Here is a 25,668-nt window from a genome sequence, read left to right as displayed (position 1 = left end):
TCGGTTCGGTTTTCGACCGAAAACCAACCGAACCGACCTAATCGGTTGTTCAAAGAGGCCAACCGTTCGATTGGCTGCTGCTTGAGCAACCGAACCGAACCGAATCGAACCAACAGCGGTTTGGTTCGGTCGGTTTTTTCGGTTTTTTTACACCTGGTTATCTGAATTTAAAATGCCATAAAATTAAATTTAAAACCTTCAATAAACTAGAATAACAAGAGTTATCACATCCAAATCCAATACAAATTCAACTTAATTAAACATAAAACAAAGACAATTAAAAATGTCTAGCAAAACAACAACAATAAACACAGTTTAAACCGAAACATTCACTTTAAAACAAATAAAAGCCAAACAGCCACCATGTTTAATCAGAATCCACACCAGACTCATCCTCATCTTCTCCAGTTGGTGCAATTTCTACAAAAATAAAACAAGAAAATCAATATAGATTATAAACATAATATAGATTATAAATTATAAACATAAACCATAAAGGGAACTACAAATTTCTTTTTTGCATACCTAATTCAAGTTTCTCAAACTCTTCAATAAGCTCCTCAATTAGTTATATATTAACAAAGAAAATAAATTTGGTTGATATCAATATCTTCCACCAATAAAATAAACAACCTCTATATAAAATAAACCAATACCTTCCACCAATGAATCCACTTGACAAAAGTGCAGAGTTAAAGAAAATATGCATACAACATCAGCAACTAGTACTGCTAGATGAAGCAGAAAAGTGAACAAAAAGTAGACCTTTGGTAAGACAGAACAGAGATGTAAAGATATCCATCACAAATAAAAAGTGATAAATAAATGTCATAAGATTTTTAAAATAAATTCATTCTCTTTTAAGTGATATCTAAACTGCCAACATTTTATGTGTGATAACTGATATCTGATAACCATTCCAACAAGAAACTACCTTCTTTTTTTAATCTTTTTCTCTGTTTACGTTAACCACACTTCTCATATAATAAGTTGCTTGAGTTTTAAAATTTAATAAGCATAACTATGTAATACCAAGAAATGGTTAAAAAAGTATTATTAGATAATAGAAAGGCTTATGCACATCATATGCCTACAAGTACAAACCTAAAACAAGTTTTAAGCACTGCTGTTAACACAATCGAACTATTTTAGTTATTCATCATACATCACTGTCATATCACTTAATAGTACTGGCAAAGTCATAAATAGTTGACCAATATTTGCATTAGATATCATGGTCTCTTTTCAGCATCTTTAAGTAACATTTAACTAATATACTAAAACTCAATATTTACTTTATCATGTAAAAGGCAACATGAAAAGGCAGTTCACCACATGGTTAGCAGCTTAATCAAACAAATGATAAATGAAGGAATCACCTGCAACTTATGATTATCACCAAGAATAAGAGGTTGTTGATTCACCCCCAAAAAGAAGACACATTCAACACAGCAACATTTTCTCAGATCTAACAACTCCATAAGTTCATTTTTTATGTTCATTAACTCTGTATATTTTTAGACAAGTCTTCCAAATCACTAAACATACAATCAGAAACTCACATAACAATACAAATAAGCCAATGATCAGTAATTCAGTATCACAAGAACAAGAAAGAGCAATCAAAGAGACTCACTAGTAGTTAACAAAAACAACACAGCAACATTAACTAAAAAACAAATCACTAAACATTTGTATATATTCAACACAGCAACATTTTCTCAGATCTAACAACTCCAGAATTTCATTTTTTCTGTTCATTAACTCTGTATATTTTTAAATAAGTCTTCCAAATCACTAAACATACAATCAGAAACTCACATAACAAATTAACAATACAAATAACCAAACACAAAATCTAACCTCTGACGAAGACATAGTTCTGTTTCGTTTTGGGTTTTTGCAGGAGAGAGACTGGTTGTTCGGCGGCTCGGCCACTGGAGTCTTGCTCGGCGGCTGGACTGGTTGGACGTTGGAGTGCTGCTCGAGTGCTCGGCTTTGGCTATGTTGCTCGGCGACCCTGCGACGGCGACCCTTCGACGGCGATGATGAACGACCTCGAGGCTTCGAGCGACGATTGGCGAGTTCTCTGTCTCCCTCAGCCTCTCCTTCTCTCAAATATGGAGCTCGGAGATGGAACCATGGAACCTTCGAAGAATGGGGGAGAGAGGTGTGGGTGACTGGCAGACTGGGTATGTGGGTATAGGGTAGGCAGGATTCGCGGCTGAAGAAGAAAGGGGAAGAAGAAAGCTAGGTTTTTTTTTCTGATTTTCCTTTTTATACCTAGGTTAAGGGGCAACTTGGTAAAATCACACTCCACTGAACCCTCCTTCTTCGGTTCGGTCCGGTTCGGTTCGGTTTTAGCAAAAGCAACCGAAAACCGAACCGAACCGATCGGTTTAGTTTGAAAAAAACAAAAAAAAACCGATTTTTTCAGTTTTCCAATCGGTTGTTGTAGAATTCGGTTCGGTTCTGCAGTAATTTTCGGTCCGGTTCGGTAATTTACACCCCTAAATAAGAGTACGTACCACCTCTTAATTTCATAGTACTTCCCCGCAATAAATGGTTTGAACAGCCGTCTTTTATGGTTGAGTATGAACAAAGATGTTATAAACTTATATGTATTATTGTAAAGCTTGAGGTTTAATTAAAAAAAATCACAAAAAATAAATAAAACTACATATTTAATAATATTTTTACTTATAAAAAAGTGTGAATTATTTTTTCTAGTTTAATTGACACAAGTAATTTTTTTCTATAATTATTTTCTTTTATTTTATTATACAAAAATAGTTCTAAATTTTATGTGAATCAAATTTTAAAAAATTCTCTCTCATTATTATATCCACAATTATATAATCTTTCTTCCAAATGAAATCCTAAATTCTTATATCATTAATCCTAAAAGATATCTCTAAATCACCATAGCACATTTTATAAAAAATCTAAATTAATAAACATCTCAAATTTAATCCATCTTAATTTATTAAAAATCAGAAACATCTAAAAATTATTGAATTGTGATGATCCACAAAATAAAAAATGAATAATAAATAAGAATAAATCAGTCTCAATTTGTTAATTATGATTGTTATATTTATAAAATTATAAATATTATACATATAAAATTATGAATATTAAATTAGAGATATTTTAATAATTTTTACTATAAAATTCATAATTTTATACATACAAATTATTATAAAATAGAATTAAAAATAAATTATGAAAGAAAATTTTAAATATAATGATTAGTTGATCATATTAAAATTAATAAATATTAAATAAATATACATATAAATATGAAATAAAAAATATTAAAATAATTTAAAATTTCAATCAATTGGTATATATCTGAGATAATTTAAAATATATAATAAAATATAATTTAAAATTCAATAATATTAAGTATCAAAATTTGTTAATTATGATTGTTATATATATTATAAATGTGAAATTATTGACGTTAAGTTAAAGATATTTTTACAAATTTCACTATGCAAAATGATCAAACAATAAATGAACTTACAGTTTAATTATAAGTTTCTTATATTTCATTTAAGCATGAAGTCGAATGCTTTATTCTCGTTCCACAATTATTAGTATTTTTGAAAAAAAAAAAAAAAAACTCCTCTCGTGTTCAACATCCAAGAATTAGATGGAGGGACTTTAACCTTAAATGAGTTTGTTAATATTATAAGTGTGAAAAGTATATAAAATTAGTCACATATTAAAAAAAATAAAAAATTTATAAAATAAAAAATTTATTAATTTATTATTTTAAAATTTTGAATTGAATATAATATTTTTTTATCTTATATTTTTTCAATTAATTTTTTTTCAAAGTCTAATAAATAATTTTGGTCAATCCCCATTCAATTTCGTGGGCCAGTGAATAATTTTTTGGTGCCATGTGTATGTGACTCTTTTCAGTAGCATTTTGCAGGCATTGTTGAATGGTACAATTATCCATTAGCCATTGTTGGAGCTCTTAGGGATACAGAAGAGCAGGATCTGAGTTTGTCCTTGTTTGGTCTTGAATTTCCAATTTCCATGAGTTACTAATAAATAACGTGTTATTATTATTGGTCCAATTGATTCTATAAGGTGGCCACTGCACTTGCAAAGCTCATGCCTTCGCTTTATTTATATGAAAAAGTATAGGTAATCAATAAAATTATTGAACAATGTGAATAATAAGATTAAAAGAATAAATTAATTTTAAATTTAATTAATAACATTAAATTAAAATAAAGTATTTTTTAGTTAAAATAGACTAATTTCAAAATTCGTTATTCATGTTATTTAAATAAATTATTAGTTACTTAACATTACTCTATTTATATAATTAATTTGGCAGAGTACGAAATGTGTGTGTCTCTCACCCAATTATTAATCAAGCCATCTAATGGACCCTTATTTGTCTGCCAATTCTACTGAATTGTTCGTTTCTTTCGTTCTTTTTTTTTTTTAAACCAAAAATGTAAAAAAAAAATTAAAGAATTTTTTTGGCTTAAAAATTTGTATATGAGAAGCATTTTAGTGTAATCCCCAAAATGATGTTTGTATAAATTTAAAAATATAATGTAGGATTTTTTAAGATATTTTTTTAAAGTTTTTCGTAATATGTGAAAAACGTTTGTATATTTTTTTTGTTTTTTTACAGCATGCAAAATATTTTTTATTTTTTTTCAATTCACAAGAAGTATTTTCTATTTCTATTTTTTTGTTTTTATTGTTTTTGTAGATTGAGAGAAGTATTTTTTTCTTTTTCTTTTTCCTTTCACTTTTCTATTTCTATACTACTGCTCAATTATAAAATCGTTCTTTGTTTTTCATGCAAGTGACGTCAACATGCATTTCGAACACGTAGTTTTAAATATTTACATTTTAGAGAAATTTATATTTTTGTATTTATTTTCATATTTTTTTATAATACAAAAAATGTTAAGCGTATCTTGTTTATATTATAAATAATATAAGTACAAATAAGTGATTCCAAATATACTTATCTCGTTGATAATATAAATGACATATGACGTGATGATAAAAAGAAAAAGAAGTGTTTACAATGCTTATAAAGATACAATAAATAAAATTAAAAGGATAGATTGAATTAAATGAAAGGAAATCACTTTAGTCATTTTTTATGAATTTTTTAATACAATAAAAAAGAAGCTCACTGAATTTTATTTATTTACGTTATAGTTTGAGATAATTGAAATTGAATTGAAAATAATCACTTTATCTTCTATCAATTTCTTTATATAACAAAAAAATACTCATTTAACATTATTTATCTACATCATAGTTTTATTATGAAATCAAAAGATAATTTTGAATTCTTCTAATTTCTGGTGGCCACAATAATTTAAGAAATACTTATACTTTCTCTACTATGTTAATGATAAAAATCTAAGACTACTAACATAAAGTTTAATTTACTAACTAAATAAATTAAATCAAAATATATAAATTAAATTGTTGGTGGATATTAGTTAGGAAGCGTGCTACCTTGGCACAGAGAGTTAAAAAAGTTTATTACAAGTTGTTGTTTAACTCTTGCTATTAGAATTAGCCAATTAGCATCATTATAGTTAGGTTAATTAGTATATATATACATGTAAAGTGTATAATAGTTACTGTGTGATTTATCATAATAAGAAATGAGAAGTCTCACTTTTCTTCTCAATCATATTTTTTTTCTATGCTTTTCTGTTTCTCTCTTATGTATGAAGTTTATTTGATCCTCCTTTAAACTCATCTTTTTACAAGATGCAGTGAGCATGAAAGAAGGTGGATAATTAAGCTTACTTTAAAAATAGAGAAATACAACGTGATAATCCAAGATTTATTTTTGATTTTATTTTTTTTCAATAATCTGTATTCTTTCTTCATTCTTTCATCAATTCTAAACTCAATTTCTGTCATGGCCTCTTCTATTTTTTTCTTCTTCTCACATAAACTCACACAACAGCGTTGATGAATAGAGTTGTCTAATTCTTACTTAAACACATCAAGGAAGCAAAGATTTGAGGGATCCGATAACGAGATTGCATGCAAAAGGTCCTGAATTTGTTCTTGAGAATCCATAGCAACAAGAATGACGGATCCAAATCAAGTTAATTCCTTGGAGAATCAGAGTTTCTCGACGACATGTCTACAAAATTTTGCAAGAATGATGAATCAAATAGTCATTATACAGAGTCAGATCAATGAATCAGGAAGAACAAATTTAAACATGCTTCAAGATCCGTTAAATCCCTTCTACCTCCATCTTGGAGAAAGTCCAGGTACTTCTCTTACAACAAATTCTCTCACAGTTCTTAATTATCACTCATGGTCCTATTCGGTATGGCTAGCATTGAACTCTAAGAATAAATTAAAGTTTGTTGATGGTTCTCTTCCTAAACCTGATAGATCTAAAAGGACTGTGGGAAGAATTAGATGAATTTCAACCTTTGCTAGCTTGTTCTTGTAATAAGACGTGTATGTATAGCCTCAGAATTGCAAGAACATATAGGCATTAAGGTCATGTCGTGCGATTGCTAAGAGGATTGAATGATGAATACGTGACTGTTAGATCTCAGATAATGCTAATGAAACCTCTTCCTGATTTAAATGAAGCATACCCATTGTTGTTACAACAAGAGCGACAAATTAATCACTCCAATTCGAGTGAAGAAAAGCTACTGGTGAATGCTATCACCAACAATGCTACAAACAGTAAACGTAAGAAAGAAGAGATGAGAAGGAGATCGAGAAAGAGAAAGGGGGAGAGGTACGAGAGGAAGAGATCCTGGAAGTCGAGGACAATTGCAAAAATGCTCCCACTGTGGTCGAACTAGACTTCTTGTTGATATGTGCTATTATAAATGTGGATTTCCTCCGCATTTCAAGCAAAATCCTAACATAAGAAGACTCAATAGTGTAATCACTGATGATGCTTTGAAGAATATTAGTGAACCTTAATTGGGAGATAATGATAGTCTAGATTTCTTGTTTTCAAAGGAACAGAAGCATGCTTTACTTGAACTATTTCAGCATCATGGAAAAAAACTAGCTCAAAATTCACTCTAGCTAATGTGGTAAATGCACCCTTTAAAGGTATATATCAAGTTTTATCAATGATAAACCACAAGTTGAAGTATATAGATTGGATTCTAGACACAGGTGCAAGTGCTCATGTCTCTTGCTCCCTAAAATCATTCAAAAATATTTCAAAAAATAAATCTAGTGATACTCCAACTACCAGATGGTTTATGTGTTGTTACCACTAAGTGGAACAATCTCATTCTCAAATGATTTTTGTTTAACAAATGTACTTTTTGTGCCTTCATTTTCATTCAACCTTATATCAGTTTCTAAGGCTATAAATAGTTAAATACTCTTCCATATCAATTTTTATTTAATGAAATTCAATGTGAGATTCAGGAACTCAGGAGCTTGAGAATGATTGGCACTACTAAACTTCAAACTGGGATATACATATTGAAAATTGGTAGCATGACTTCACCTACACCAACCACACACACACACACCAATCATTGATGAAAGTCAGCCATTAGCAAATGCTTTAACTAGTTGACACAGAACTAGGAATAGTATGGCATAGTAAATTAGGCCACATTTCTCATGATAGAATAAATACTATGAAATAATATTATGATTTTCTTTCAGACAAATTGAAAAATGCACCTTGTGAACCATGCCACTATGCCAAACAAAAGAGGTTTTCTTTTCCTCACAGTATTACTAAATCTATTAGTTATTTTGACATAATTCACATGGATATTTAGGGACTGGTGCAAAATTTACAATCTACAACTTATTGGCAAGTGCACCAGGTCATACCAAGTAATAAACTCAGGTGAGTGAGTGCACCAGATCGTACCAAGTAATAAACTCAAGTGAGTGAGTATCGATCCCATGAGGATTAATGGATTAAGCAAATAATGGTCAAGAAAATAGAGAAATAAATAAAAGCAAACTAAAATTGGTTAAGAAAATAATATGACAATGATAGTTAAGGTGTCAGAGATATTCAAATTTCAAGATTAACAATTATTGCTATCTACTTTGATAGTGCAAATATTAAGTTTATAACAAACCCTAGGTGTTTGAATTCCTTTCCTAGGCAATTCAAATTCTGATTTATAAGGCATACAAACCCTAAGAATCTAAAAGCATGATGCAGTTATATATCACATACCACATTAAGTCCAGATAATTAAGGAGTTGTGAGAAATTGGTTTCAAACTGTAATTCTAATAATATAACTTTTCCAAGATTCAAATAGAATTCAAGTGAGATTAGAGTTATTTTCCAATAGTCAATAATCCTTGGGATGAAGAACGAAATAAGTTCTTAAACCATAATCAAAGCATTAATCAAGAGTAGAAGAACAAATAATTATTAATCCATCAAATTAAACAGAGCTCCTAACCTTAACAGTGGAGGTTTAGTTGCCCATAGTGTACAAAATTGAAATTCCCATAGTGCAGAAAATCAAAACCCTAATCTAATGTGTAAAACCTAAAATTGATGAATGAAAGACGGAAGAGAGAATGAGTGTTTTTTGAGAGAGAGAGAGCCTTTTTTTCCTTTATATTAGCGTGTTTAGGCTCTGGGCTGTGTTGCTAGCATTTAGCGCTACTTTGGGGGCGTTAAACGCCCCTTCTGATACAAATAATGTAAACTCTGGATAATTAATAAATAATTAACCAATAAATTAGTTATTATTCAAAGAAATTAGAAAATTTAATTTGATAAGTTAGAAGGATAAAATTGTTGAAAATACAAATTTTAACACTAATTTAAAATATTTTAGCAAAAAACTGGGCCAACGGACCGAGCCAGTTAGATCGGGCCCAAACTGGACCCAAGGCCTAATATATAAGGCCATGAAACTCAGTCTCCTTCCATTCATCATAGTGGAATCATGCTGAAACTTAGGGGAAAGGGAGAAAACAAAACCCTAACCCTCACCTCAACTTCAATTCCACATATTTTTCAATCTTGAGCTCCGATTGACGAGCCATTTAGGGCCACGCATTTGTCTCGGAGTCCTTTTCAATTCTATTCAAATAAAGTGGTAAAAAAATTTGAATTCTGTGTCCAGTTCTTCCTTTTTCATATTTTTGCAAATTTGGATTTTAGTATTAAGAGATTTTGTAATTTTGATGATTTAGGGATATTCTAACGATAGATAATTGTTGGGTTTTACTCCAATTTCGAGTGGGTAAGATAAAAAAACTCATATTCCTTTTGGTTTCTTCAATTTTATGGTTTTGGGTGTTGAATTGGGTGGTGGTATATGACCTTGCATGAAATTAGGTTGAATGTTATGTTGGTTGGAGATAAAATTGGTGAATTGGAATAAAGTTGTGGTGATTGGAGCTTGTTAAGTTGATTTAGAACCTTTGGAAGCTTGTCAAGTGGACTTTGGAGGCTTGGAAAATTGTGGAAATGAGGTTTAGTGTGGTGCTTTGTGGCTTGGCAGGAAATGGGCCAAAGTATGGCTTTGGTTTCTCATAGTTAATGTTTAATGTTATGTGAAAATTGTATGTTGATATGCTTCAGTAGATGAATTGTGTACAAGGATTGAGTGAGTTATATGTATTGTAACATAAATGATGATAATTGTTGATGATGAGGAGGTGATGAGTGGATAATTTATACCCTTTTTGGCATTATCTTTAGGTAGTTTTTAGTATGTTTTAGTTACTTTTAATTATATTTTTATTAGTTTTTATGAAAAAATCACATTTCTGGACTTTACTATGAGTTTGTGTGTTTTTCTGTAATTTCAGGTATTTTTTGACTGAAGTTGAGGGACCTGAGCAAAAATCTTATTCAGAGGTTGAGAAAGGATTGCAGATGCTGTTGGATTCTGACCTCTCTGCACTCAAACGCGTTTTTATGGAGCTACAGAAGTCCAATTGGAGCGTTCTCAATTGGGCTGAAAAGCTAACATCTTGGGCTTTCCAGAAATGTATAATAGTTCATACTTTTCCTGAGATTTGATGGCCCAAACTGGCGTTCAAATGCCAACTAGAGACCCTTTTCTGGCGTAAAACGCCAGAACTGACACCAGAACTGGAGTTAAATGCCCAAAATGGCATCCAAGCTGGCGTTTAACTCCAGAAAAGGCCTATGCACGTGTAAAGCTCAATGCTCAGCCCAAGCACACACCAAGTAGGTCCCAAAAGTGGATTTCTGCACTATCTGCACTTAGTTACCTATTTTCTGTAATCCTTAGTAACTAGTCTAGTATAAATAGCACTTTTTACTATTGTATTGGGGGCTTATGCCATTTCTCACATTTGGGAGGCAGGCCTTTCGGCCATGCCTAGACCTTTTTCTCTTATGTATTTTCCAACGATGGATTTCTACACCTCATAGATTAAGGTGCGGAGCTCTGCTGTTCTTCATGAATTAATGCAAGTACTATTGTTTCTCTTTCAATTTACACTTACTTCTTCTCCAAGATATACTTTCGTACCTAATTCTGTTAAGTCAGAATGAAGGGATGACCCGTGACAATCACCCACTATCTTTGTTACTCACTTAGCCAAGATCCGCGTGCCTGACAACCACAAGCGGTCTACATGATGTTCAACGTAGTCATTGGATGACATCCGGAGTATAGTCTCTTGGGTCTCTGATCCACGGATCTGACTTGTCTCTCCTGACAACAGAGCATTTGAATCCGTGAGATTAGAACCTTCGTGGTAGAGGCTAGAACCAATTGGCAGCATTCCTGAGATCCAAAAAGTCTAAACCTTGTCTGTGGTATTCCGAGTAGGATCTGGGACGGGATGACTGTGACAAGCTTCAAACTCACGAATGTTGGGCACAGTGACAGTGTGCAAAAGGATAGAGAGATCCTATTCTGATACAAGTGAGAATCGACAGATGATTAGCCGTGCGGTAGCTGTGCCTGATATTTTTCATCCGAGACGAGAAATCTGACAGTTGATTAGCCGTATAGAAACCGTAGCTGGACCATTTTCACTGAGAGGACGGATGGTAGCCATTGATAATGGTAATCCACTAACATACAGCTTGCCATGGAAGGGAGCACGCATGATTGGATAAAGACAATAGGAAAGTAGAGGTTTAGAAGCAACAAAGCATCTCCAAACGCTTATCTGAAATTCCCACCAATGAAGTACATAAGTACCTTTATTTTAATTTGCGTTTTATTTATCTTTCAATTATCAAAACTCATAACCAATTGAATCCACCTGACTAAGATTTACAAGATGACCATAGCTTGCTTCAAGCCGGCAATCTCCGTGGGATCGACCCTTACTCGCGTAAGGTTTTATTACTTGGACGACCCAGTGCACTTGTTGGTTAGTTGTATCGGAGTTGTGAAAAGTGTGAATCACAATTCCGTGCACCAAGTTTTTGGCGCCGTTGCCGGGGATTGTTCGAGTTTGGACAACTGACGGTTCATCTTGTTGCTTAGATTAGGTAACTTCTTTCTTGTTTCAACCTTTATTTTCTTTTCAAAAAGTTTTTTAAAAATAAATTTAATAAAATCATAAAACCAAAAAAATTTTGTGTTTCTTGTTTGAGTCTTGTATCAAAATTTAAGTTTGTTGTCAACTGCATGTTTTTAATTTTTCTTATATTTTCGAAAATTCATGCATTGTGTTCTTCTTTGATTTTCAAGTTATTCTTGATGATTTTCCTTGTTTGATCTTTAATTTTTCTTGTTTTGTGTCTTTTCTTATTTTTCTTGTGCATTTTCTAATTGTTAGTGTCCCTAGTACAAAAGTTCTTAAGTTTGGTGTCTTGCATGTCTTTCTTTTCTTAAAAATTTTCAAAAATATGTTCTTGATATTCATCATGATCTTCAAATTGTTCTTGGTGTTCATCTTGACATTCAAAGTGTTCTTGCATGCATTATTTGTTTTGATCTTAAATTTTTATGTTTTGTTTCATTTTGTTATTTTTCTCTCTCCTCATTAAAAATTTAAAAGTAAAAAAATATCTTTTCCTTATTCTTCTCATAATTTTCGAAATTTTGAGTTGACTTGGTCAAAAATTTTTAAAATTTAGTTGTTTCTTGTTAGTCAAGTCAAATTTCAGTTTAAAAACTTTATCTTTTCAAATCCTTTTCAAAATCAATTCTTTTTCACTCTTTTTATGATTTTCAAATTTAATTCTTAAAATTTTTCAAAATCTTTTTCATTTTTCTTTTAATATTTTCAAAAATTTTAAAACTAATTTTTCAAAAATCTTTTTCTTAATTTTATTTCATATTTTCCAAAATCCTTACTAACAATTAATGTTTTGATTAAAAAATTTCAAGTTTGTTACTTTCTTGTTAAGAAAGGTTCAATCTTTAAATTCTAGAATCGTATCTTTTAGTTTCTTGTTAGTCAAGTAATCAACTTTAATTTTAAAAATCAAATCTTTTTAATTTCTTTTTCAATTCTTTTTCAAAATAAATTTTAATCATATCTTGTTAAAAAATTTTAATTTTAAAATCTTTTTCTAACTTCTTATCTTTTCAAAATTTATTTTCAAATCTTTTTCAACTAACTACTTGACTTGTTTGTTTAATTTTAAAAAAATTTACTATTTCTTATCTTTTTCAAAATCACCTAACTACTTTTCCACTTCTAATTTTCGAAAATCACTAACCACTTTTTCAAAAATCTTTTTAATTAACTAATTGTTTTAATTTTTAATTTTCTTGTATTTCTTTTTCAATTTTTTGAAACTAACTTAATTAATTAAATAAAAATAAAAATATTTTTCTTTTTCCTCTTCCTAAAATTCGAATACTCTCTCTCTCTCTCTCTCTCATCTCTTTCTATTTGTTTTATTTATTTACTAACATTTTTCTTTTACTCATCTAATAATTCGAACCCTCTCCCTCTCTCTGTGTTCGAATTCTTCTTATTCTCTCTCTACCTCATTCTTCAATTCTTATACTCATATAAAGGAATCTCTATACTGTGACATAGAGGATTTTACTATTCCCTTTGTTCTCTTCTTTTTCATATGAGTAGGAATAAGGATAAGGACATTCTTGTTGAAGTTGATCCTAAACCTGAAAGGACTCTGAAGAGAAAGCTAAGAGAAACTAAAGCACAATATTCTGGAGAGGACCTTACAGAAAATCTTGAAAAAGAAGCAGACATGGCAGCCGAACCCAACAACAATGCTAGAGATGCAAGGAAGATGCTTGGTGACTATACTGCACCAACTTCCAACTTTTATGGAAAAAGCATCTCAATTCCTGCCATTGGAGCAAACAACTTTGAGCTTAAGCCTCAATTAGTTTCTCTAATACAGCAGAATTGCAAGTTTTATGGACTTCCATCGGAAGATCCTCATTAATTCTTAGCTGAATTCTTGCAGATCTGTGATACTGTTAAGACCAATGGGGTTGATCCCAAGGTCTACATACTTATGCTTTTCCCCTTTGCTGTAAGAGACAGAGTTAGGATATGGTTAGACTCACAACCTAGAGAAAGCCTGAACTCTTGGGATAAGTTGGTCACTGCTTTCTTGGCCAAATTCTTTCCACCTCAAAAGCTGAGCAAGCTTAGAGTGGATGTCCAAACCTTCAAATAGAAAAAAGGTGAATCCCTCTATGAAGCTTGGGAAAGATACAAACAATTGACCAGAAGGTGTCCTTCTGACATGCTTTCAGAATGGAGCATCTTGGATATATTTTATGATGGTCTGTCTGAATTGTCCAAGATGTCATTGGACCATTCTTCTGGTGGATATCTTCATCTGAAGAGAACCCCTGCTAAAGCTCAGGAACTCATTGAGGTAGTTGCAAATAATCAGTTCATTACACTTCTGAAAGAAATCCTGTGAGTAATTAGATGACTCAGAAGAAAGGAGTTCTTGAGATTGATGCTCTGAATGCCATATTGGCTCAAAATAAAATATTGACTCAGCAAGTCAATATGATTTTTCAGAAGCTGACTGGATTGCAAGGCTCATCCGACAGTACTAAAGAAGCTTCCTCTGAATGAGAAGCTTATGACCCTGAGAATCCTGCAATAGAAGAGGTGAATTACATGGGAGAACCCTATGGAAACAATATATAATCCTTCATGGAGAAATCATCCAAATTTCTCATGGAATGATCAATAGAACCCTCAACAAGGCTTCAATAATAATAATGGTAGGAGAAATAGGTTTGGCAATAGCAAGCCTTTTCCATCATCTTCTCAGCAACAAACAGGGAATTCTGAGTAGAGCCCTGCTGGCTTAGCAAACATAGTCTCTGATCTATCTAAGGCCACTCTCAGTTTCATGACTGAAACAAGGTCCTCCATCAGAAATTTGGAGGCACAAGTGGTTCAGCTGACTAAAAGAGTTACTGAAACTCCTCCTAGTACTCTCCCAAGCAATACAGAAGAGAATCCAAAGAGAGAGTGCAAGGCCATCAATACATCTAAAATGGCCGAACCTCAAGAGGAGAAAGAGGCAGTGATTTCTAGCGAGGAAGACGTTGCTGGACATCCACTGACCACTAAGGGATTCCCTAATGAGGAACCAACGAAATTTGAGGCTCATATAGAGACCATAGAGATTCCACTGGACTTTCCATTACCATTCATGAGCTCTGATTAGTATTCTTCCTCTGAAGAAGATGAAGATATTGCTGAAGAGCAAGTTACTCGGTATCTAAGAGCAATCATGAAGCTGAATGGTAAGTTATTTGGTAATAAGCCTTGGGAGGATGAACCTCTATTGCTCATCAATGAACTGAATGCCTTGGTTCAGCATAAATTACCTCAGAAAAAACCAGATCCAGGAAGGTTCTTAATACCTTGTACCATAGGCACCATGACCTTTGAGAAGGCTCTGTGTGACCTGGGGTCAGGTATAAACCTCATGCCACTCTCTGTAATGGAGAAACTAGGAATATTTGAGGTACAAACTGCAAGAATCTCACTAGAGATGTGATGAGCGGATATTTTATACGCTTTTTGGGGGGTGTTTTAATATAGTTTTTAGTAGGATCTAGCTACTTTTTAGTATATTTTTATTAGTTTTTATGCAAAAATCACATTTCTGGACTTTACTATGAGTTTGTGTGTTTTTTGTGATTTTAGGTATTTTCTGGCTGAAATTGAGGGGCCTGAGCAAAAATCTGATTCAGAGGCTGATAAAGGACTGCTGATGCTGTTGGATTCTGACCTCCCTGCACTCGAGGTTAAATTTTTGGAGCTACAAAAATTCAAATGGCGCGCTCTCAATTGCTTTGGAAAGTAGACATCCAGGCTTTCCAGCAATATATAATAGTCCATACTTTGCCCAGGTTTAGACGACGCAAACTGGCATTTAACGCCAGCTTTCTGCCTTATTCTGGCGTCAAACGCCAAGAACAAGTTGCAAAGCAGAGTTAAACACCAGAAACAGGTTACAAACTGGCGTTTAACTCCAAGAATGGCCTATGCACGTGAAAGCTTCAATGCTCATCCCCAGCACACACCAAGTGGCCCCAAAAGTGGATTTCTACACTATCTATCTTAGTTTACTCATTTTCTGTAAACCTAGATTACTAGTTGAGTATATAAACTACTTTTAGAGATTTATTTTGTACCTCATGACATTTTACATCTGAACTTGTATCTTTGACGGCATGAGTCTCTAAACCCCATGGTTGGGGTGAGGAGCTCTGTAGCATCTTGATGAATTAATGCAAGTATTTCTGTTTTCTATTCAATCTCGCTAGTCTCTATTCTAAGATATTTGTTCGCACTTCAACATGATGAATGTGATGATCTGTGACAATCATCACCATTTTCAACCTATGAACGCGTGCCTGACAACCACTTCCGTTCTACCTTAGATTGGACATTTATCTCTTGGATTTTTGGCTCACGAGTTTGACTGCCTCTCCTGACAACAGAGCGTTCAGTCCTTGAGTCCAGAGTCTTCGTGGTATAAGCTAGAACTAATTGGCAGCATTCGTGAGATCCGGAAAGTCTAAACCTTGTATGTGGTATTCCGAGTAGGATCTGGGAGGGGATGTCTTTGACGAGCTTCAAACTCATGAATGCTGGGCGTGGTGACAGACGCAAAAGGATCAGTGGATCCTATTCCAACATTAGTGAGAACCAACAGATGATTAGCCATGTACATGGACCCTTTTCACTGAGAGGACGGCTGGTAGCCATTGACAACGGCGATCCACCAACATACAGCTTGCCAGGGAAGGAGACCTGCGTGCGTGAAGAAGAAGGCAGTAGGAAAGTAGAAATTCAAAGGACAAAGCATCTCCAAAACTCCAACCCACTCTCCATTACTGCGTAACAAATATTCATTTCATGCTCTTTCACTTTTTTTACAATTAAAACTAAAGAACCCTATTGATATCCTGACTAAGAATAATAAGATAAACATAGCTTGCTTCAATCTGGCAATCTCCGTGGGATCGACCCTTACTCACGTAAGGTATTACTTGGACGATCCAGTGCACTTGCTGGTTAGTTGTGCAAAATTATATAGTTTGAGTGTAATTTTCGTGCACCAAGTTTTTGGCGCCGTTGCCGGGGATTGTTCGAGTTTGGACAACTGACGGTTTATTTTGTTACTTAGATTAGGAAAAAATTGTCTTTTTGGGTTAGAGTCTTTTACCTTCTTTTCAAAAATTTTTTCATAAAAAATATTATTTTTCTTTATTAACTGTTAATTTCTCATTGAGTCTAGTTGCATGTTTTAAGTTTGGTGTCCTTTGTGTTTTTGTCATCTAAAAAAATAGGTTTTATCTGTTCAATCCTTGCATTTGTTGAATGTGTTTATTTTCTTGGGAATAGTTGCCCTTTTGAGTCTTCCTTTCTAAAATCTTTCTAAAAATAATTTTTCTTTGATTAAATCTTGTGCCAAATTTTAAGTTTGGCGTTCTCTTTTTAATTTTTCTTTAGTTTTCAAAAATTTTACTTTGGTTTTCTAAAAATTTTAAGTTTGGTGTTCTTTCTTTTGTTCTTGTTGTTCTTGTGAGTCTTCAAGGTGTTCTTGAGTCTTCTTTGTGTTTTGATCTTAAAATTTTTAAGTTTGGTGTACCTTGGTGTTTTCCCTCCAAAATTTTCGAAAACAAGGAGCATTGGATCTAAAAATTTTAAGTCTTGCGTCTTTTGTGTGTTTTTCTCTTTCATAATAAAATTCAAAAATAAAAATATCTTTTCCTTTATTTTCTCATAATTTTTGAATCCCTTGGGTTGACTTGGTCAAAATTTTTCAAATCATATCCTTTTAAGATTTTTAAAATCATATCTTTTCAAAAACATCCTAACCATTTTCTCTCTCCTCACTTTTTCCAAAATCTTCATAAAATATTTTCAAATCTTTTTTTAATTATTTATTTTAGTTTTTTTTATATTTTTATTTTATTATTTTGAAAAAAATATATAAATAAATAAATAAATAAAAATAAAATAAAATTTTTTATCTACATCATCTCCCTTTCTCCATCATGGGCCTAAGTGGAAATGAACAGTCCAGAAGGACTCTGGGGTTATATGCTAACCCCACTACTGCTTCGTATGGGAGTAGTATCTGTATACCCTCCATCAGAGTCAGTAGTTTTGAGTTGAATCCTCAGCTCATTATCATGGTGCAGTAAAATTGCCAGTATTCCGGTCTTCTACAGGAAGAACCAACTGAGTTTCTGGCACAGTTCTTACAAATTGCTGACACAGTACATGATAAAGAAGTAGATCAGGATGTCTACAGATTATTACTGTTTCCATTTGCTGTAAAAGACCAAGCTAAGAGGTGGTTAAATAACCAACCTAAGGCCAGGATAAGAACATGGAAACAGTTGTCAGACAAGTTCCTGAATCAATATTTCCCTCCTAAGATGATGACACAGCTAGGGCTGGACATCCAAGGCTTTAAACAAGAGGATAATGAATCCCTTTACAACGTCTGGGAGAGGTACAGAGAGATGCTAAGGAAATGTCCCTCTGAAATGTTTTCAGAGTGGGTGCAGTTAGACATCTTCTACTACAGGCTTACAGAAAAAGCTCAGATATCTCTAGACTACTCAGATGATGGATCTATACACATGAGAAAAATAATTGAAGAGGCTCAAGAGCTCATTGATACAGCATGTGTACTTAAGGAGATGTTACAAGTTGCTAGAAATCAGCATGTGTACTTAAGTAGTGAGTCCTCCATAAAAGAAGAGGCTAAGGTAGTATCCACTGAACTTAGTCCTCTGGAATAAGTTGCTGAAATCAATCAGCATTTATGTTATCTGACAGAACAGTTGGCAGAATTTAAGAAGATGTTACAAGACACTAAGGATGCTAACAGGAACATGGAAGCACAACTTGACCAAACAAGACATTAGTTATCAAAACAAATAACAGAAGAGTGCCAAGGAGTTCAATTAAGAGTGGAAAAATATTGAATACTTCAACCCAAGGCAGCAGAAAGCCAAGAAAAGAACAATTAATAGAGGATGAGCAGACTGCTAACCAAAATCCCTCTGAGGACAGTAAGAGCCCAGAGAGGAATGATTCTGGCATTCAAATGCCAGAAAAGGGTGAGAAACTGGCGTTAAATACCCAGTGGACGCCCAGCTCTGGCATTCAAACGCCAGAAAAGGGAGAAAAAGTGGCGTTAAACGCCCAACCCATGTTCAGTTCTGGCGTTTAAACGCCAGAAAAGGGAGGGAATCTGGCGTTAAACACCAATCCAGCCCCAATCCTGGCGTTCAAACGCCTATGAGGGGTCAGACACTTGAAAGTGCTGATAATAACCCCCTCAAGAAGGCTTCTAAACCTACCTTTGTAGGAAATAAACCTGCAGCAACCAAGGTTGAAGAATACAAAGCCAAAATACCTTATCCTCAGAAACTCCGCCAAGCGGAACAGGATAAATAATTTGCCCGCTTTGCAAACTATCTCAGGACTCTTGAAATCAAGATTCCATTTGCAGAGGTACTTGAGCAAATACCCTCTTATGCTAAGTTCATGAAAGAGATCTTAAGTCATAAGAAGGATTGGAGAGAAACTGAAAAAGTTTTTCTCACTGAAGAATGCAGTGCAATCATTTTAAAGAGCTTACCAGAAAAGCTTAAGGATCCTAGAAGCTTTATGATACCATGCACATTAGAGGGTACTTGTACCAAGACAACTCTATGTGATCTTGGGGCAAGTATCAACCTAATCCCTGCATCCACTATCAGAAAGCTTGGCTTGACTGAAGAGGTCAAACCAACCAGGATATGTCTTCAACTTGCTGATGGTTCCATTAAATACCCATCAGGCTTGATTGAAGACATGATTGTCCCAATTGGGCCATTCGCCTTTCCCACTGACTTTGTAGTGCTGGAAATGGAGGAGCACAAGAGTGGAAATCTCATTCTAGGAAGACATTTCCTAGCAATTGGACAAACCCTCATTGACGTCCAAAAAGGGGAAGTAACCCTGAGAGTCAATGAGGATGAGTTTAGGCTGAATGCTATTGAAGCAATGAAGCACCCAGACACGTCAAAAGACTGCATGCGTGTTGATATTATTGATTCTCTGGTATAGGAGATTAATATGGCTGAGAGTCTCGAATTAGAGCTAGAGGATATCTTTAAAGATTTTCAACCTGATCTGGAGGAACCAGAGGAAATAAAAGAACCTCTAAAAATTCTTCAGGAAGAGGAGAAACCTCCTAAACCCAAGCTCAAACCACTACCACCATCCCTAACATATGCTTTTTGGGAGAAGGTGAAACTTTTCCTGTAATCATAAGCTCTACCATAGACCACAGGAAGAGAAAGCACTAATTCAGGTGCTAAGGACACACAAGATAGCTCTTGGATGGTCCATTAGTGATCTCAAGGACATTAGCCCAGCCAGATACATGCAAAAGATCCTACTGGAGGATAATGCCAAACCAGTGGTTCAACCACAAAGGCGGCTGAATCCAGCCATGAAGGAGGTGGTGCAGAAAGAGGTCACTAAATTACTAGAGGCTGAGATTATTTATCCCATTTCTGATAGCCCCTGGGTGAGCCCTGTCCAAGTTGTACCCAAAAAGGGAGGAATGACAGTGGTTCATAATGAAAAAAATGAACTAGTTCCTACAAGAACAGTTACAGGGTGGCACATGTGTATTGACTACAGAAGACTCAATACAGCCACCAGAAAGGATCATTTTCCTTTACCCTTCATAGACCGAATGCTAGAAAGGCTAGCAGGTCATGACTATTACTGCTTTCTGGATGGCTATTCAGGCTACAACCAGATTGCAGTAGATCCCCAAGATCAAGAGAAAATAGCATTCACATGTCCATCTGGAGTATTTGCCTACAGAAAGATACTATTTGGTCTGTGTAATGCACCAGCAACCTTTCAGAGATGCATGCTCTCTATTTTCTTTGATATGGTGGAAAAATTTTTGGAAGTCTTCATGGAAGACTTCTCAATATTTGGAGACTCATTCAGCTCCTGTCTTGATCATCTAGCACTTATTCTGAAAAGGTGCCAAGAGACCAACCTGGTTTTAAACTAGGAGAAATGTCACTTTATGGTGACTGAAGGAATTGTCCTTGGGCACAAAATTTTGAACAAAGGCATAGAGGTGGATCAAGCTAAGGTGGAGGTAATTGAAAAATTACCACCCCCCACCAATGTTAAGGCAATCAGAAGTTTTCTGTGACATGCAGGATTCTATAGGAGGTTTATAAAGGATTTTTCAAAAATCGCAAAACTTCTGAGTAACTTGCTAGCTGATGATACACCATTTGTCTTTGACACAGAGTGTTTGTAGGCCTTTAAAACTCTAAAGGCTAAGCTGGTCATAGCGCCTGTCATTTTTGCACCGGACTGGACATTACCATTTGAACTAATGTGTGATGCCAGTGACCATGCTATTGGTGCAGTATTGGGACAGAGGCATGACAAGCTTCTGTACGTCATTTACTATGCTAGTCGTGTTCTAAATGACTCACAGAAAAATTACACAACCACAGAAAAGGAATTGCTTGCAGTGGTTTATGCCATTGACAAGTTCAGATCCTATTTGGTAGGATTAAAAGTGATTGTGTACACTGACCATGCTGCTCTTAAATATCTACTTACAAAGCAGGATTCAAAACCCAGGCTTATAAGATGGGTGTTGCTTTTGCAAGAGTTTGCTATAGAAATAAGAGACAGAAAAGGGACAGAGAATCAAGTAGCAGATCACCTATCCTGGATAGAACCAGTAGAAGGGATGTCTCTACCCCTAATTGAGATCTCTGAAACCTTTCCGGATGAGCAACTCTTTGCCTTTCAGGAGGTGCCATAGTTTGTAGACATCGCAAACTATAAAGCTGCAAGATTCATTCCCAAGGAGTTCAGCAGGCAGCAAAAGAAAAAACGGCTTTCTGATGCAAAGTACTACTTGTGGGATGAACCATATCTCTTTAAGAGATGCGTAGATGGACTAATCCGTAGGTATGTGCCTAGAGAAAAGGCGCAGAAGATCCTATGGCATTGCCATGGATCACAATATGGAGGACATTTCGGAGGTGAGCGAACAGCCACCAAAGTCCTCCAATGTGGCTTCTACTAGCATACAATCTATAGAGACTCCCAAGAGTTTGTACGTAACTGTGATAGTTGCCAGCGAGCTGGTAATCTGCCTCATGGTTATGCCATGCCTCAACAAGGGATCCTAGAGATTGAGTTATTTGATGTATGTGGTATTGACTTCATGGGTCCTTTCCCACTATCATACTCAAACACTTACATTCTGGTGGTAGTAGACTATGTATCTAAATGGGTGGAGGCAATTGCAACACGCACTAACGATACTAAGACAGTACTGAAGTTCCTCCAGAAATATATCTTTAGCAGATTTGGTGTCCCTAGAGCACTGATCAGTGATGGAGGCACTAATTTCTGTAATAAACAGCTTTATACTGCCATGGTCCGACATGGAATTAGCCACAAGGTGGCAACTCCATATCATCCACAGACCAATGGGCAAGCTGAAGTCTCTAATAGAGAACTAAAAAGAATCCTAGAACGGACTGTAATTGCCCGCAGAAAGAATTGGGCAAAGAGCTTTGATGATGCCCTCTGGGTATACAGAACAGCATTTAAGACTCCTATAGGAACCTCTCCATACCAGCTTGTGTATGGGAAGGCCTGTCACCTGCCCATGGAACTGGAGCACAAAGCCTACTGGGCAACCAGATTCCTAAACCTTGATGCCAAATTAGCTGGAGAGAAAAGATTGCTCCAGCTGAATGAGCTAGAGGAATTCAGACTCAATGCTTTTGAAAATGCCAAAATTTACAAGGAAAAAGCAAAGAGATGGCATGATAAGAACCTATCATCCAGAGTCTTTGAGCCAGGACAAAAGGTTCTGCTGTTTAACTCTAGGCTCAGGCTATTCCCTGGGAAACTAAAATCCCGGTAGAGAGGACCATATGTGATTATAGGCGTGTCACCATATGGATATGTAGAGCTTCAGGATATTGATTCTGACAAAAAGTTCATTGTTAATGGACAGAGAGTCAAACATTATCTTGAAAGTAATTTTGAGCAAGAATGCTCAAAACTGATACTAGATTAAAGCTCAGTAAGGTCCAGCTAAAGACAATAAAGAAGCCCTTGCTGGGAGGCAACCCAGCTATTACTGTAGTTTATTTGTTATTTAAATAATAATTATAGGAGTTTAATAAGTTATCATCAGAAGTTATTCTCATTTACAGGAGTTCACATAGTTACAGAAGGATTCAGAGCAGAGAAAAAAAGCTCACTGGCATGAAAATGCCAGTAAGAGGCACTTTCTGGCGTTTAACGCCAGCCAGGGTACCTGGCTGGGTGTTAAACGCCCAAAACAAGCAACTTCTGGGCGTTAAACGTCAGAACTACAACATCCTGGGGGTTTGGAAAAACGCCCAGTGATAAAGACTTTCTGGCGTTTAACGCTAGTCAGGGTACCTGGCTGGGCGTTAAACGCCCAAAACAAGCAGCAAATGGGCGTTAAACACCCAAAACAAGCAGCGTTTGGGCGTTTAACGCCAGGAATGTGGAGGGGAGGTAATTTTGTTTTCCAACCCAATTTTTTTTTAATTTTTATGTTCTCATCCATAATTTCTTGCATAAACATATTTAAAATCCTCATATTTTCAATTTCAAAATTTCAAAAAAAATTTTACAACTCTTAATCCTAAAAATATTTTTTTCTTTTCAAATCTTTTTCAAAATGCATATATCTTTTTAATTTCTCTTCAAATCTTTTTCAAAATTCATATATCTTTTTAATATCTTTTCAAATTTAGATTTATTTTTTTAAAACTATCTCTTATCTTATTTTAAAATTACATCTTTTGTATATCATACCTATCTTTTTACAAATCATATCTTCTATCATATCTTTTTCAAAAATTTTCGAACCCACCCCTCCATTTTAAATTGACATTCGGCCACCCCATCTCCTCCACAATTTGAATTTGGCTCTCCTCCTTCTCCTTTCCTTTCCTTTCTTTTGCTTGAGGACAAGCAAACCTCTAAGTTTGGTGTGTTTTGCGTGATCACTGAGCTAAGACTCACTGAGATCATGGCTCCTAAGGGAAAATAAACCACTTCAAGAGGCAAGAAAGAGAATAATCTAAAACCACTTTGGAATCAAGAGAGGTTCTTAACCAAGGAACATTCAGACCATTACCACAAAATAATGGGTCTAAGGTCAGTGATCGCAGAAGTTAAATTTAATCTGAAAGAAGACGAATATCCAGAGATCCAAGAGCAAATTCGAAACAGAGGCTGGGAAATTCTAGCTAATCCTGAGACAAAGGTGGGTAGAAACATGGTTCAGGAATTCTACTCAAATCTGTGGCAAACAGAGAGGCAGAGAATGACTGGAACCGCTTTCTATACCTTTCGAACCATGGTCAGAGGGAAGATGATTCACTTTCACCTTGACAAAATAAGAGAGGTCTTCAAGCTGCCTCAACTACAAGATGATCCAAAATCCTTTAATAAGAGAATGGTGTGTGATGATAAGCACTTGGACCAAATTCTAGAGGACATATGCATCCCTAGAACCAAGTGGACAACCAGCAGAAAAGGTGTTCCAAATCAACTCAAGAGAGGGGATCTCAAATCAATTGCTAGGGGCTAGCTGGATTTCATTGGGCGTTCCATACTGCCTACCAACAACTGCTCCGAAGTCACTATCAAGAGAGCAGTGATGATCCATTGCATTATGCAAGGAAATGAAGTGAAAGTTCATCAACTAATTTCTTGTGAGCTCTACACAATTGCAAATAAGGACTCAAAGGACGCCAAATTGGCTTACCCAAATCTGATTTCTCTGCTATGTAAAGAGGCTGGGGTGAAGATGGGAGTAGATGAGTTCATCCCAGTCGAACATCCAATCACCAAGAAGTCAATGGAGGGACAACAAGTACAAGAAAACTCTATCAAAAGGAGGGCGCAGGAGTTCCTCCTAGAAATCCCTCAGATTGACTGCTGGACCTGCCTAGAAGCATATGTTACCAAGCTGCAAGAAACTATGGATCAACTCAAGGAAGAACAGCAGAATCAAAATTTTATGATCTGCAAACTGCTTAAGGAACAGGAGAAGCAAGGGCGTGAATGATAAACCACTATCTTATGGTTATTATTGTATTTAATTGAGTGGTTTTATCAAGCTTTTCATCCACTTATTCATATGATTTGCATGATTTTATAATTCCTTCCTAGTTTAGTTCTATGATTGAAAACATGCTTCTTTGGTCTTAATTTAGCTAATCTTAATCCTCTCTTATTACCAGTCGATGCCTTGATCTGTGTGTTAAGTGTTTCAGGCTTCATAGGGCAGGAATGGCTTAGAACATGAAAAAGAAGCATGCAAAAATGGAGGGAACACAAGAAATTGAGGAGATGACCAGCGAGAAGTCACGCGGTTGACTGGCTCACGCGATCGCGCGAAATGGAAGAAATCAGAGTGACGCGTTCGCGTGCCTGACGCGATCGCGCGGATTGGAAGCTGCACGAACGACGCGAATGCATGGACAACACGCACGCGTGGTATGAAAAACGCTGAGTGACGCGATTGCGTGGATGACGCGGCCGCGTGACGTGCGCGATCTGCAGAATTACAAAAGTCAATGGCAGAGATTCTGGGCCGTATTTCAACCCAGTTTTCGGTCCAGAAACACAGATTAAAGTCAGAGAACATGCAGAGACTCAAATCATACTTCAGATTCAATCATTACTCACAATTTTAGGTTTTAGATGTAGTTTTTAGAGAGAGAGGTTCTCTCCTCTCTCTTAGGATTAGGATTAGGATTTTTAGAACTTAGGAATATTTTTATCTTATCTTTCTATCAGGTTCAATATTCCTTTATTTTGACTTCTCTTCTACTTTAAGATACTTTAATGCTTGTATTACTTATGTTGTCTATTTGGCTTATGAACCATTCATGTTAGTATTTTCTCTATTTAGTATAATTTGAGGTATTTCAGACTCATGATTATTTTCTTTTATTTATATAAATAATTTAGATTTTTGCCCCTTTTGGCTTTGGTTAGGTAATTGGTAACACTTGAGTTGTCAAACTCAGCAGTGGTTGAAATTGGCAGATTCTAATTGATCTAGATCGCTCTAAGGCTAGTCTTCCCACAGGGATTGACTAGGACTTAAGGATCAAGCTAATTAGTCCACTTGACCTTC

At 35.0% G+C, this 25,668-nt stretch overlaps 1 protein-coding gene across 1 annotated transcript; it reads right to left on the bottom strand.

Annotated features, from left to right (window-relative positions):
• Positions 1-229: 229 nt before the first annotated feature.
• LOC130963067 (uncharacterized) lies at positions 230-9,041 on the bottom strand. Its single transcript, XM_057889217.1, has 3 exons — positions 8,989-9,041; positions 1,864-2,224; positions 230-420 (listed from the first exon to the last, which is right to left on the bottom strand). Exons 1-3 carry the CDS (start codon positions 9,039-9,041, stop codon positions 316-318), a joined length of 519 nt encoding a protein of 172 aa, XP_057745200.1. The 3' UTR covers positions 230-315.
• Positions 9,042-25,668: the final 16,627 nt, after the last annotated feature.

This window comes from Arachis stenosperma, chromosome 2, assembly GCF_014773155.1.
Source record: "Arachis stenosperma cultivar V10309 chromosome 2, arast.V10309.gnm1.PFL2, whole genome shotgun sequence".
NCBI lineage: Eukaryota > Viridiplantae > Streptophyta > Magnoliopsida > Fabales > Fabaceae > Arachis > Arachis stenosperma.
This window is presented reverse-complemented; position numbering and strand designations above follow the sequence as displayed.

Coding starts and splice junctions, on each gene's coding strand:
- LOC130963067 (XM_057889217.1), bottom strand. CDS start 9,041: ATGGCTCGTCAATCGGAGCTCAAGATTGAAAAATATGTGGAATTGAAG. Junction 2,225..8,988: donor TATGTGGAATTGAAGTTGAG/GTGAGGGTTAGG, acceptor TTTCTTCTTCAG/CCGCGAATCCTGCCTACCCT. Junction 421..1,863: donor GAACTATGTCTTCGTCAGAG/GTTAGATTTTGT, acceptor TTATTTTTGTAG/AAATTGCACCAACTGGAGAA.